Here is an 11,380-nt window from a genome sequence, read left to right on the forward strand (position 1 = left end):
CTCATCCTGTACCCTGGGGTGCTGAGCAGGAGGTGCTGGATTCTGTCACCGTGGCATCACTGGCTCTAGGGGCTTCATTCCCCTGGACGAGCTGTGGGGCGGGCTGAGCCCGACTGCTTTGCCGAGCTCTGAAACCCGGGATTCCTGGTGTGGGGGCCTCAGCACGGACCCGGAGGGGGCTCAGCACGGCACCCAGGCACTGACCCTACTCTCTCCACAGCCGAGCCGTGCCCAGAAGAGGAGACAGTGCTGCACTGCCAGAATCCCGACTGCGCCGGAGAGAGGAGGGCGGCCAAGGTGGGTCCTGCGAGGTGGGGACAGCCGCTGCCCGGGTCTTGGGGGTGAGAAGGGGCAGCGGACAGCTCTGCCCAACCCGCCGCTCCCTGAAGGGCCCCTGCCCTGGTCGGCAGCCCCTGGCGTGCCGTGCCGGGTGCGCATTCCCTGCTGGTGTCCGGGTCCTGCTGGCATTTAACGGCACAGCGGCTGTTTAACGCGTTTCCCCGAGCTGCCGTGATTCGGGCTAATCCGCTCCAGCCCGTCTGTTCCCCTGCTCGCTAACGTGAAGCCAGGGCAGATTTAAGGTCCTTTCTCTCCCTCCGGCCGTACAGAGCCGGGCCGGACCCACGCCCTGGTTCGCAGCGAGTGCCCGGGTGCTGCAGCGCGGGGCCGCGGGCGGTGTCTCCGGCGCAGCAGGCAGGACAGCACCGGGGGTGTGCCGGTGCTGTGTTTGCACGGCGGGCTGGCAGGCCCGGTGCTGCTGGGGCACACGTGGCACTGGGCTGCAGCTGCCCAGGAGCGCAGCTGGGACTGCCGGGAGCGACTGAGGCCACCCCGCCGCTGTCACCCGACCCCTGATGGTGCCTGGCAGGTAGCGGGGGGTGGGCAGGGGGAGCGGGTCGGGCTGGGGGCTCATCCTGCCGTGTCACGGTGCAGGATCCTGATCCCCCTCGCTTTGTGAGGCACCTGCTGAGGGACGTGTGCTGGGGCTCTGATCAGGAGCTGATCCCGGGGTGGGCAGAGGGGTTTGGCCATCCCGCCTGGCCCCTCCTGTGGGGCTGAGTCCAGGGAGGAGCTGCTGGCACAGGGGGGATGAGGAGCCCCGCATCCCTCTGGGGCGGCTGCCAGGCGTCCCAGGGGATCTCACTGAATGGGTGCCAGCTGTGGGCACTGCCTGCAGCCTGCGGCCATACTCCCACATGCAGGTGTCTGTGATGCTGTTCATAGGGGTCTTAGGATGAGGGAAGAGACAAGGATCTGACTCGATGTTTCAGAAGGATTGATTTATTATTTTATGATATATATCATATTAAAACTATACTAAAAGAATAGAAGAAAGGATTTCATCAGAAGGCTAGCTAAGAATAGAAAAAGAAGGAATGAATAACAAAGGCTTGTGTCTCGGACAGAGAGCCCGAGCCAGCTGACTGTGATTGGCCATTAATTAGAAACAACTACATGAGACTAATCACAGATCTACTTGTTGCATTCCACAGCACAGATAACCATTGTTTACATTTGTTCTTGAGGCCTCTCAGCTTCTCAGGAGAAAAAATCTTAAGGAGAGGTTTTTTCATACTATGTGTCTGTGACAGGTGTCACGATGGCCACGATGTGGGACACATGGTGGCAGCGGAGGAGGGCTGAGGGTACAGGGTGTGCTGAGTCTGTGTCGAGACCTGCGATAGGACACTGGTGGATGGCAGGGGGTGCTGCAGAGGGACCAGCGGCCCCTCGGAGGGAGCGCGGGTGGTGGGAGCGCGTCAGCGCTGACCTCAGCAGCGCCGGGAGGAAGGAGGGCAGGAAGTGGGGGCGGCTGGAGCTGCACAGGCGCTTCCTCTCCGCAGCAGCAGCGCGGAGTTCTACAGGCAAGCCCGGGCAGGGCCGCCTCCTCCCAGCACCCTCGCACCCCTCCGTGGGCAGGGTGGAGGTGGGGGTCCTACACAGGGATGGGGATGTGTCAGCGGTGCAGTAGGAATTGCTGGCAGTGGCCGGCAGCACCACAATCCCCAGGAGCGGGGCCAGTAGTAGCCCCAGTGAGAAGGGCACTGGCCAGAGAACACAGGCTGTGCACTGTGCTGGGGGCCTGGCCGGGGGTTTAAAAATAACCCGCTGTGAATGCCTGGAGGGGCTGGGGCCGTGGCCGTGGCCGCACACAATCGGAGGAAACCCGCCGGCTTCGAGCATTGTTTGCCTGCAGACGCTCGCTTCCTCCGTCCTGCCACGGGGACACGGCTCTCGTCAGCACAAAGGGGCTGGGGGGTGCCAGGGCGGCCTCCGGAGTCTCTGCTGAGGTGCTGGTGCCACGGTGCAGGTGATTGTCCCGCAGCTCCCTGTCCAAGCCTCGGCATGTGCAGGTGTCCCAGGGTCTCTGCTCATTGCGGTGGAGCAGGGAGGGGCTCTGTGGGACAGAACCCCCCGTGTCATCACCCACTTACAGCACCCACTGCCACACGGCCATGTCCTGGTCATGCTGCTTTCCCCGTGCCCGCTCTGGCTTCAGCATTCCCTGTGAACAATGTGCCAGCTGCAGTTGGGGCTGGCGGAGGGGACCCTGCTGCCCGTGGTGCTGCCCATCCCTCCTGTGAACGCGCCACAGCTGCGGCCCCGGGCAGGCCCTGCCTGACGGGCTGGTGTCCCCGCAGGAATGCCACCACGCCGAGTGCCGGCAGCTGAGCCGCAGCGGCCCCCTCAGCCTGTGTGAGCTCTGCGATGGCCGCCTCCATGGCGCCATGCACTTCGATGGCCACATCCGCTTCGACCTGTCCCCGCAAGGTGAGCCCGAGCCAGCTGTGGCACCGCTGCCCCCGCGGCTCTGCGGCGGAGCAGGGATGGGACGGGACTGATGGAGTGCATTTGGGGCTGGTGCAGCTCGGGGATGGGAGTGGGATGCAGCGGGAGGCAGCACGGGGCTGGGCGAGCTGTCACAGCCCAGCTCGATGCCCCTTTGCAGGCTCCATCCTGGCCCGCAACATGTCCACACGTTCGTGCCCCCCGCGCACCAGCCCTCCCTCTGATGTGGAGGAGGAGGAGGAGGGTCCGGCAGAGAGCAGAGGGTGAGCCCCTAGCCCTGCACAGCCCGTGTGCCGCCCCAGCCCGCGGCATCCCTGTCACCCTGCCCTCCCTGTGCCCGCAGGGAGCGCAAGAGCTCAGCGCTGAAGCTGCCCAAGAAGAAGGCTTGGCGCAGGCACACGGACGTAAGGCACCGGCTCCTCTCCCTGGGGCACTCGGCAGGGCAGCAGGATGGCCCTGGTGGGAGGGAGGGAGGGACCCCTGGGCAAGCAGCTGCCCCCTGCCCCCAGGACCCCAGCAAGGAGTGCTTCACCTTGAAGTTTGACCTCAGCATCGACATCGAGGCAGAGATCGTGCCAGCTGTGAAAAAGAAGTCGCTGGGGTGAGTCTGCTGGGGACGGGACAAGGGACAATGTGGGGAGAGATGCAAAGACAAATGTAGGGCTCGTGTCCTGCAGGGAAGTGCTGCTGCCAGTCTTTGAGAGGAAGGCAATTGAGCTGGGCAAGGTGGACATCTACCTGGACCAGTCGCACACGCCGCTGTCACTGCAGTTCGAGGCGTTTCGCTTCGGGGGACACTACCTGAGGGTGAAAGGTGCTGAGGGGGCCCCGAGGGAGGCCTGGCTGCTCCAGAGTTCCCAGGGGACACTGACAACCTGATGCTCCCACAGCCAAGCCCGGGGATGAGCTGAAGGTGGAGCAGGCAGTGCGAGATGCCAGGTCAGCCAGCCTGCCCATCCTGCACCCTGCCAGCAGTGCTGCATTCCTTGGGCCAGCGCTGGAGCCGCTGCCAGGACGCCGGGAGGGCGCTGAGAGCCTGGTGAGTGCCAGTGCTAGCTCTGGGGAGGGAGGAATTGGGGATGGGATGACAGAATGTGTGATCCCCCATAGCCATTCTTTCTGGTAAAGATGGGCCATGTATAGTGTGGGTTGAAGATCCCCCTCGAGTCCCCAAGACCCACTTTTTCTCCTGGCTGTGCCATGCTGGCTGTGCTGTGCTGTTCTGGCTCCACCATGGCAGTCTAGCAGCTCAAGCAGCAGCACCAGCCCTTTGGCTGGGCCAGGTACAGGCTGGCACCAAAGCAAAGGCAAACAGGAGCCTTGGGGGCCCCAGTGTTTGCTGCTGCTCGGTGCCACCCGGCCCTGGGACTCACCCTGGCCCCAGGACTCGCCCTGGCCACCGGCCCTCCTCTCTGCTGCTGGCAGCTGCTGAGCACAGCAGCTCTGTCCTGCCCCGTGGACCCTGGCCCCAGATAAGGCGTGGACTGGGTGCTGCTCCCATGGGAGCAGGGTGCCAGGCCTGAAGGGAAACTCTGCAGGGTCCCGCCAGGGGGACACGGTGCTCGGTGCTGTGCCAGCAGGCCCTGAGGGCGGCAACCTGGCTGCCTGGCCGGGGCTAGTGGCCACCCGTGTCCAGCACTATGACGCCTGGCTGCAGGACCGGCAAGGCTCTAGCAGGGCCAGGGGGCGAGAGGGCAACCAGGCACCTCTATGGAGGTCTCGGTCCCGACTCCCTTCCTGGGGGCAGGCGGGTCCCAAGTGGCCCCGAGGCGATGGGGCTGGTGACAGCCGGGGCGTCTGGAGAAGCGGCAGCGCAGTGAGTAATGGCAAAGGTGCCCGGAGCAGCTCTTGCCGCCTGGCTCTGCGGACGTGGCGGGGTGTGGGGCCGTGCTGGCGGCGGTGGCAGCAGCATGCCGCTTCCCAGGGCTTGGTGGCCGGCAGGGAGCCCCGACCCTGCCCCGGTGAGGAGATGGCAGCGGCCGCATCCCAGCGCAGCCCAGGGACACGCAGGGAGCAGCCGCTGCAGCGCTGCCCGGGGCGGCGGGAGCCGCTTGGCCGTGACCCAGCTCCTGCGACCAGCCGGGGGGCTTTGATCTCCGCCGGTGAATTGTTCAGCTCTGGTAGCTTATCTGCCGAGGAGGGAAATTAAGTTTTCGGCGCTGGCCCCACCTCCTTTTGTTTCGGAGGAGCTCGGCCACAGCCTGCCCGGCCCCGGCTCTGCGGTCCGAGCCGGGAGTGCGGCTGGACGGACGGCCCGGCCGGGGGCTGCGACCCTCGGGATGCCCTGAGCCCCCCCCGCTGCTGGGCCCGCTTGTCCATGGCCGGCCGGGCTTGGCCAGGCAGCACCCGGGGTCCTCCATCCCCGGGGCCCTGCACCCCCGGGATGCAGGTAGGCAGGTCAGTGCGGGCAGGGGAGCTTGGCCGGGGGACCCCACTGCCCGGGGTGTCCGTCTGTCCCACGGTGCTCAGGTCAGCCAGGCCGCTGTCCCCATCCTGGCCGCAGCGCTGGGTACTGACCCTGGGGACACTGGCTGTCCTCACTGCAGGCTCCAGGACGGCGAAGGAAGAACATAACAGAGTTCCTGGGGGACAGCAGCATCCCCAGCCCCGAGCCAGCCCTGCACAGCAGCAGCTCTCTGCCCACCAATGGCACTGACACCTGGAAGAACCGCGCTGCCAGCCGCTTCAGCGGCTTCTTTGGCTCCGGGACTAGCACGGGCTCCTTCGGGCGGGTAGGTGGGATGCAGGCACGGGGAGGGGTGTGGGGACTGCCTGTGGCTATGCTGGGCACCTGGGATGGGTCCCCCTGTGGCTCAAGACCCTCGTTCCACAGGCAGGGTGAGGTGGTCCGTGGGACATGCCCAGTGGCCCCCGCCCAGCTTTGTCCCCTGCTTTTGTCCAGGAGACTGAGAAGCTGGAGCAGCTGGTGAACAGGCTGCACGCCTACAGCACCTTCGGGCTGCCCAAGCTGCCGCCCCAGCTCCGCTTTGACCGCGACTCCTGGGAGGAGGATGGGGACGAGGCTGGGCTGACTCTGGAGGACAGCTGGCAGCAGATCATCCAGGGCACAGAGGTAGGGACAGTGCCTGGGGAGCCTCAGGGGCTGTGCCCAGGCCCTGGCACAGCGCTGACGCTCAGCCTGGCAGGTCCTGTCGCGCCGGCAGTGCCACCAGCAGGAAGCCATCTGGGAGCTGCTGCACACAGAGGCCACCTACATCCGGAACCTCAAAGTCATCACTGATGTGAGTGTTGGCAGCTACTGCACTGTGCTGGGGCTGGGGGCTGTGGCTGGGGGCTGTGGCTGCAGCTCACTGCCTCTCCATTCCCTCCCCACAGCTCTTTCTCTCCTGCCTGGTGAACCTGCAGGAGTCAGGGCTGCTCTGTGAGGTGAGTGGAGGGGGCTACAGGGGACAGGGTGTTCAGGGATGGGTCCTCAGCCTCGCCATGCTGCAGGGTGGAGGTGCCATTCCCCAGCGCTGCCCACCTCACCCCCACAGGTGGATGCCGAGCGGCTCTTCAGCAACATCGGGGAGATCATCCGGCTGCACTGCAAGCTGTGGCGCAGCGTCATGGCCTCAGTGCTGGCCAAGGCACGGCGGACTGGGGCACTGCTGGACCCCATTGACTTCCTCGATGGCTTCAAGATGGTGAGTGGGGATGCCATGCCACAGCAGGCAGCCACGCCATGCCGTGTGCTGCATGGTGACCGCCTCGTGTCCCCCAGTTCGGGTCCCTCTTCAAGCCCTATGTGCGGTATTGCATGGAGGAGGAGGGCTGCATGGAGTACATGCGGACCCTGCTGCGGGACAGCGAGCTCTTCCGCACCTATGTGACGGTAAGGGGAGGCTGGGACTGGGGCTGGGGCAGGGCTGGGGCTGGTGCTAATGCCTGGGTGCCACAGTGGGCTGAGAAGCAGGAGCAGTGCAGCCGCCTGAAGCTGAGCGACATGCTGGTGAAACCTCACCAGCGCCTCACCAAGTACCCGCTGCTCCTCAAGTCTATCCTGAAGAAGACGGATGACCCACGCGCCCGTGATGCCATCACCACTATGGTAAGGGATCAGAGGTGGGGGGCAGCAGGGTTGGTGGCCCCTCAAACCCACCACCTCTCCTGGCACAGATCAGCTCCGTGGAACGCTTCATCAACGACGTCAACTCGCGGATGCGCCAGCGGCAGGAGCGGCAGCGCCTGGATGCCATCCTCAGCCGGATTGATGCCTATGAGGTGGTGGAGGGCAGCACAGACGAGGTGGACAAGGTAGGCTGGACATGGTGGAGCTGCCATCTCATGCCATGCCACTCAATGCCACCCTCTGCCACACTGCTGTGCCACCCTGTGTCACTTCATGCTATGCCACCCATGTCATGTTACCCCATGCACCCCATGCCGACTCTGGGGGTTTCTGGCAGCTGCTTAAGGAGTTCCTGAGGCTGGACCTGACAGCCCCCATCCCCGGCACCTCCCCGGAGGACACCCGGCAGCTCCTCCTCGAGGGCAGCCTGAGGATGCGGGAAGGTAAAGACAGCAAGGTGAGGACTGCAGGGGACAGGGAGGGCTCAGCTCCGGCCCCTGCCCTCCCACCCTCACTCACTGCACTGACTGGTGCCCGTGGCTCCACTCTCATCCTCAGATGGACGTCTACTGCTTCCTCTTCACCGACCTCTTCCTCATCACCAAGCCCTTCAAGAAGGCTGAGCGCACCAAGGTGATCCGGCAGCCCTTGCTGGTGGACAGAGTTGTTTGCCGGGAGCTCAGAGACCCAGGTGAGAGCACTGGGCATAAGGGGGGCTACAGGGAGGTCCCTGGACACTGCTGACAGCCCCTGCCCACAGGCTCCTTCCTCCTCATCTACCTGAACGAGCTGGGCAGTGCCGTGGCCGCCTACACCTTCCAGAGCAGTGGGCAGCTGTGCCGCAGCTGGGTCGAGGCAGTGCGCAATGCCCAGGTGAGGGCACACGGGTGGGTGGGGGACACGTGGGTTCCCTGTGCACACCCCATTCCTCACTGACAACCCCCCCATCCCAGAACCTGCTGCAGAGGCTGCGGCAGCGCCGGCGCATGGAGGAGCAGGAGGAGGAGGACGAGGAGGATGAGGAGGATGATGGTGAGAGTGGCACTTCAGCTGCCAGTTCACCTACCATCCTACACCACAGCAGCGCCAGCCCGGACTCACAGCAGTGGTAGGGAACAGGAGGGGGGACCTGCACACCCCCAGCCTGGCACAGGCCCCTCCTCACCTTCTTGCCTCCACAGCCCATCCGACGGCTCCACCGAGACGCTTGCCATGGTGGCAGCAGAGGGTGGCGACGAGCTCTCCTCCCCAGACTGGGACGCAGGACCCTTCAGCTCAACCTCGGATGGCTCCTCTGTTAGCACCAGCACCTCCATCGGCACTGGCACCTCTGTGGAGACCCCCACCTCCACCGATACCCCCACTCAGGAGCTGCCTGCAGGTGCCCTGCCTGTTCCCCTGCCCCACGGCGTGGCCTCCCCAGGCAGCGGCTGCCGCTCGTCCTCCATCGACAGCGCCTATGGCACGCTCTCACCTGCCTCCCTGCGGGACTTTGGCCAGCAGCCCGAGGGGACGGCCGAGGAGGGGCAGGAGCCCTCCCTGGCCCCTCCTGCCACACGGCCGGGCTCGCCCCGGCTGCGCCGCCGGACGCCCGTGCAGCTCCTGCCTTGCCCGGCCAGGGTGCTCAAGTCCAAGTCGGAGACCAGCTTGCCTCAGCTCCTGTCCCCCACTTCCCCAGGCCCCCTGAGCCAAAGCCGCAGCCTCTCTGACATCTGTGCTGGTTCCCCCCGGACTAGCCAAGAGCCCGCACCTCAGGCTGCCCCCGGCAGCAGCGGCAGCTCCACATCAGAGCTCTCAGAGCCAGAGGAGCCAGCGGAGAGCCCAGCATCCCTCCCAGGGGGGCTCAGGCGCGACCCCCAGCCCCCTGCCCGCCGGACCCTCTCGGACCCGCAGGCGGCGCAGCACCGCAAGCTGACTCTGGCGCAGCTGTACCGGATCCGGACCACGCTGCTGCTCAACTCCACGCTGACGGCCTCGTAAGCACAGGCTGTCTGCTCCTGGGTGTGCCCCAGCCCTTCCAGGGGCTTCCCAGGGACCGAGTCCCATTGCTGAAGGCCTCTCTCCCCACTCTGTGTCTTGCAGGGAGGTCTGAGAGCCGCTGGCATGGAAAAGGACAGATGCACGGATGTACCAAGGAGCTTCTCCTGCTTCTAACCGTAGCGTAAAGCCGGGGCCGGGCAGAGCAGGCACTGGGAGGCCACGCTGGTGGGGACATGGATGGGGATGCAGACCAGTCCCCTTGGCGAGGACATGTCCTGGCCATGGTGGTGCAGGGCTGGACATGGCACGTGGCTTGTGCTGAACCCCTTGTCTACAGACATGAGAGTTGTCGGGCAGGGGGCCCTGGGGCTGTGGGGGGCTGTGGGAGACTGTGGGTCAACTCTTGCAGGCGAGGAAGGGATGACGACGTCGGCAGCGGTGAGTGGGGAAGGTGCTGAGAGGGACGTGGTGCCGGTGGCACGGTGCTGTGGACAGTGCAGGGAGGAGGCTGGGGCTGGTGGCAGGAGAGGATAGTGCAGGGCTGGGGCAGGTTTGCCCTGTGGGCTGGCAGTGGATGGCAGCACCTGGGACTGGAGTGCGGGAGACACGGTGGGACACGCGCGGTGGCCAGAGCCCCGGCTGCCCCCCCATGCTAAGCTGCACTCCACGTCCCAGCTGAGCAATAAAACCAGCTGGTGCACGCTCATGTCTGTCTCTCCTTTCCTTTGGCTTCAGCAGCACCCAAGGCTGGGCATCACCTGGGTGGGTGCAGCGTGGCTGAGAGAGGCCCCTCCGGGACACACCAAAAGGGGATGGGACCAGTTCCAGCCTCCCGTTCTGGAGCTCGGGGTGGGGATGGAGCCCTGGGACGGGGATGCACTGCTCCCCACGTAGCCTGCGTGCCCTGCCACCCCCGCCACCCCCGCTAACGGGTGAGGGAGGGCGGCGGCCGGGTCTGCAGCGAGGCACTGCAGGTCCCTCCCGCGCCCAGCGCTCCCGTCATGTGGTTTCATACCCCCTGGACTCATTTCCAAAAAAGCATTTCCTCCTGCTGCGGTTGGGTGTAAAAGCCTGTCTGGGGAGGGCTGGCGCTCACTCACCACGCGTCGCGTGCTGCTGACGGCAGCCGTGGGGTGCCGGGGCACCCTGCCCGGGCACTGAGCTGCCCCGACACCCCCCTGCACCTGCGGCCCGCTCCCCTCAGCGCCCCGGCATGACCCAGCCGCATCGGCCACAAGGATGAAGTGTTGCTGCCCTGGGGTGGCTTGGGTGAGTGCGGTGGCCTGGGGGGTCCCATGGAGCGCTGGCACCAATTGTGGGGTGTCCCACGGCTGTGGCCGTAACGGGTCTGGAGGAGGGAGGGAGGAAGATGGATTAACTCCAGTGCCAAGCTCGCCAAAACCGCTTACACCGCTGGCTAACAGCCGGGGCTGGGCTCTGCTGCACCAAAACATTCGCGGTGTGGCGTGACCGCGGCGGGGGCCACCGGCCGTGAAGATCCCGGCCACAGAGCGGATGCGGCCGTGGGAAGGGTGGGGTCAGTCCTGGGGCTGCAGACAGGGCAGTGCCTGGGGAGTGGCTGTGCCCACGGACCGCGGGCAGCTGCCCTCGGGGCTCGGGTGCCAACCCCGGCACCGACAGCGGCGGCTGCGTTACGGGGGGCAGAGGCGGCGGCACGGCCCCAGCGGCGGTGGCGCTCCGCAGCGCGGAGCCAGCCCCGTGCCCACCGGGCACCTTCTCCCCGCGCTGGGCACGGGCAGTGCCCGTCTGCGGGCGGGGTGCGCGGGCAGGGCCCCGCTGGGGACGGTCGTGCCTCAGCGGTGACTCAGATGTGCCGCTGCCAGCCGGGACTGAGGCACCCGCCCGGATCTGCCGGCAGCGCTCTGCGAGCGGGGCGGCCCAGCGCGGTTTCCAGTCTGCCGGTGGCGGCGGGTTTAGTAGAAAATGATTCAACTGCCGTAATCGGGGCCATCACGGCTGGGAAATCCAGCCCCCAGCGAGGAATCCCCTGGCTCCCTGCCCACACTGTCAGTGCCACGGCCCTCTGAGCCCCCGGCCCGGCCTGTGGAAGGGGTGTCAGCGTGGGCACCGCTCGCTGCACCCACCGGGGCTTCCAGGGGAGCAGGGCTGCCCTGCGGACAGCACCTGGCACCCCGCGGGGGAGCAGTGACCTACTTTGGGACGCGCGTAACGGGGAGCGATAGCATCGGGGAGAGCTGAGCCAGGCACGGCTTCCTTTCGGGGAGGAAATCACCTCCTCTGTGAGGGAGATAAACCCCAGGAAAGTCAAAGCTGGCAGCGTTAACCCCTACGCGCCCGGCTACCGACGCCTCCCTAAGCCAGCGATCTCTGGCACCACCAGCAGTCCGTGTGCCTGACTTACTGGTCCCCATCCCTGGGGACATGGCAGGGTCCTGCTGGCACAGGCTATCGAGCATCTCGGTGCCGCTCCCCAGCCAGCATGGAAGCACCATTTGCAGAGCACACGGGGGCACCTTGGCAGCCCCATGGGCACAGGCTGTGGCACAGTGGCCCCCA

At 66.0% G+C, this 11,380-nt stretch overlaps 1 protein-coding gene across 2 annotated transcripts; it reads left to right on the top strand.

Annotated features, from left to right (window-relative positions):
• The first annotated feature begins 2,642 nt into the window (after positions 1-2,642).
• On the top strand, positions 2,643-9,548 carry PLEKHG5 (pleckstrin homology and RhoGEF domain containing G5). Of its 2 annotated transcripts, XM_066563870.1 has the most exons (20): positions 2,643-2,772; positions 2,951-3,053; positions 3,134-3,194; positions 3,300-3,391; positions 3,468-3,604; positions 3,681-3,829; positions 5,337-5,522; positions 5,693-5,863; positions 5,937-6,032; positions 6,127-6,177; positions 6,288-6,437; positions 6,515-6,625; positions 6,692-6,841; positions 6,910-7,047; positions 7,200-7,319; positions 7,421-7,553; positions 7,623-7,735; positions 7,816-7,970; positions 8,044-8,838; positions 8,945-9,548. In XM_066563870.1, the coding sequence occupies exons 1-20, from the start codon at positions 2,730-2,732 to the stop codon at positions 8,952-8,954; spliced, it is 2,964 nt and encodes a 987-aa protein (XP_066419967.1). In that variant the 5' UTR covers positions 2,643-2,729; the 3' UTR covers positions 8,955-9,548. The 2 variants fall into 2 exon arrangements, with proteins under 2 accessions (XP_066419967.1, XP_066419968.1); XM_066563871.1 differs by lacking the exons at positions 2,643-2,772; positions 2,951-3,053; positions 3,134-3,194; ... (1 more) ...; positions 3,468-3,604; positions 3,681-3,829 and adding an exon at positions 5,081-5,179.
• The last annotated feature ends 1,832 nt before the right edge of the window (positions 9,549-11,380 follow it).

This window comes from Molothrus aeneus, chromosome 21, assembly GCF_037042795.1.
Source record: "Molothrus aeneus isolate 106 chromosome 21, BPBGC_Maene_1.0, whole genome shotgun sequence".
Classification (NCBI taxonomy): domain Eukaryota; kingdom Metazoa; phylum Chordata; class Aves; order Passeriformes; family Icteridae; genus Molothrus; species Molothrus aeneus.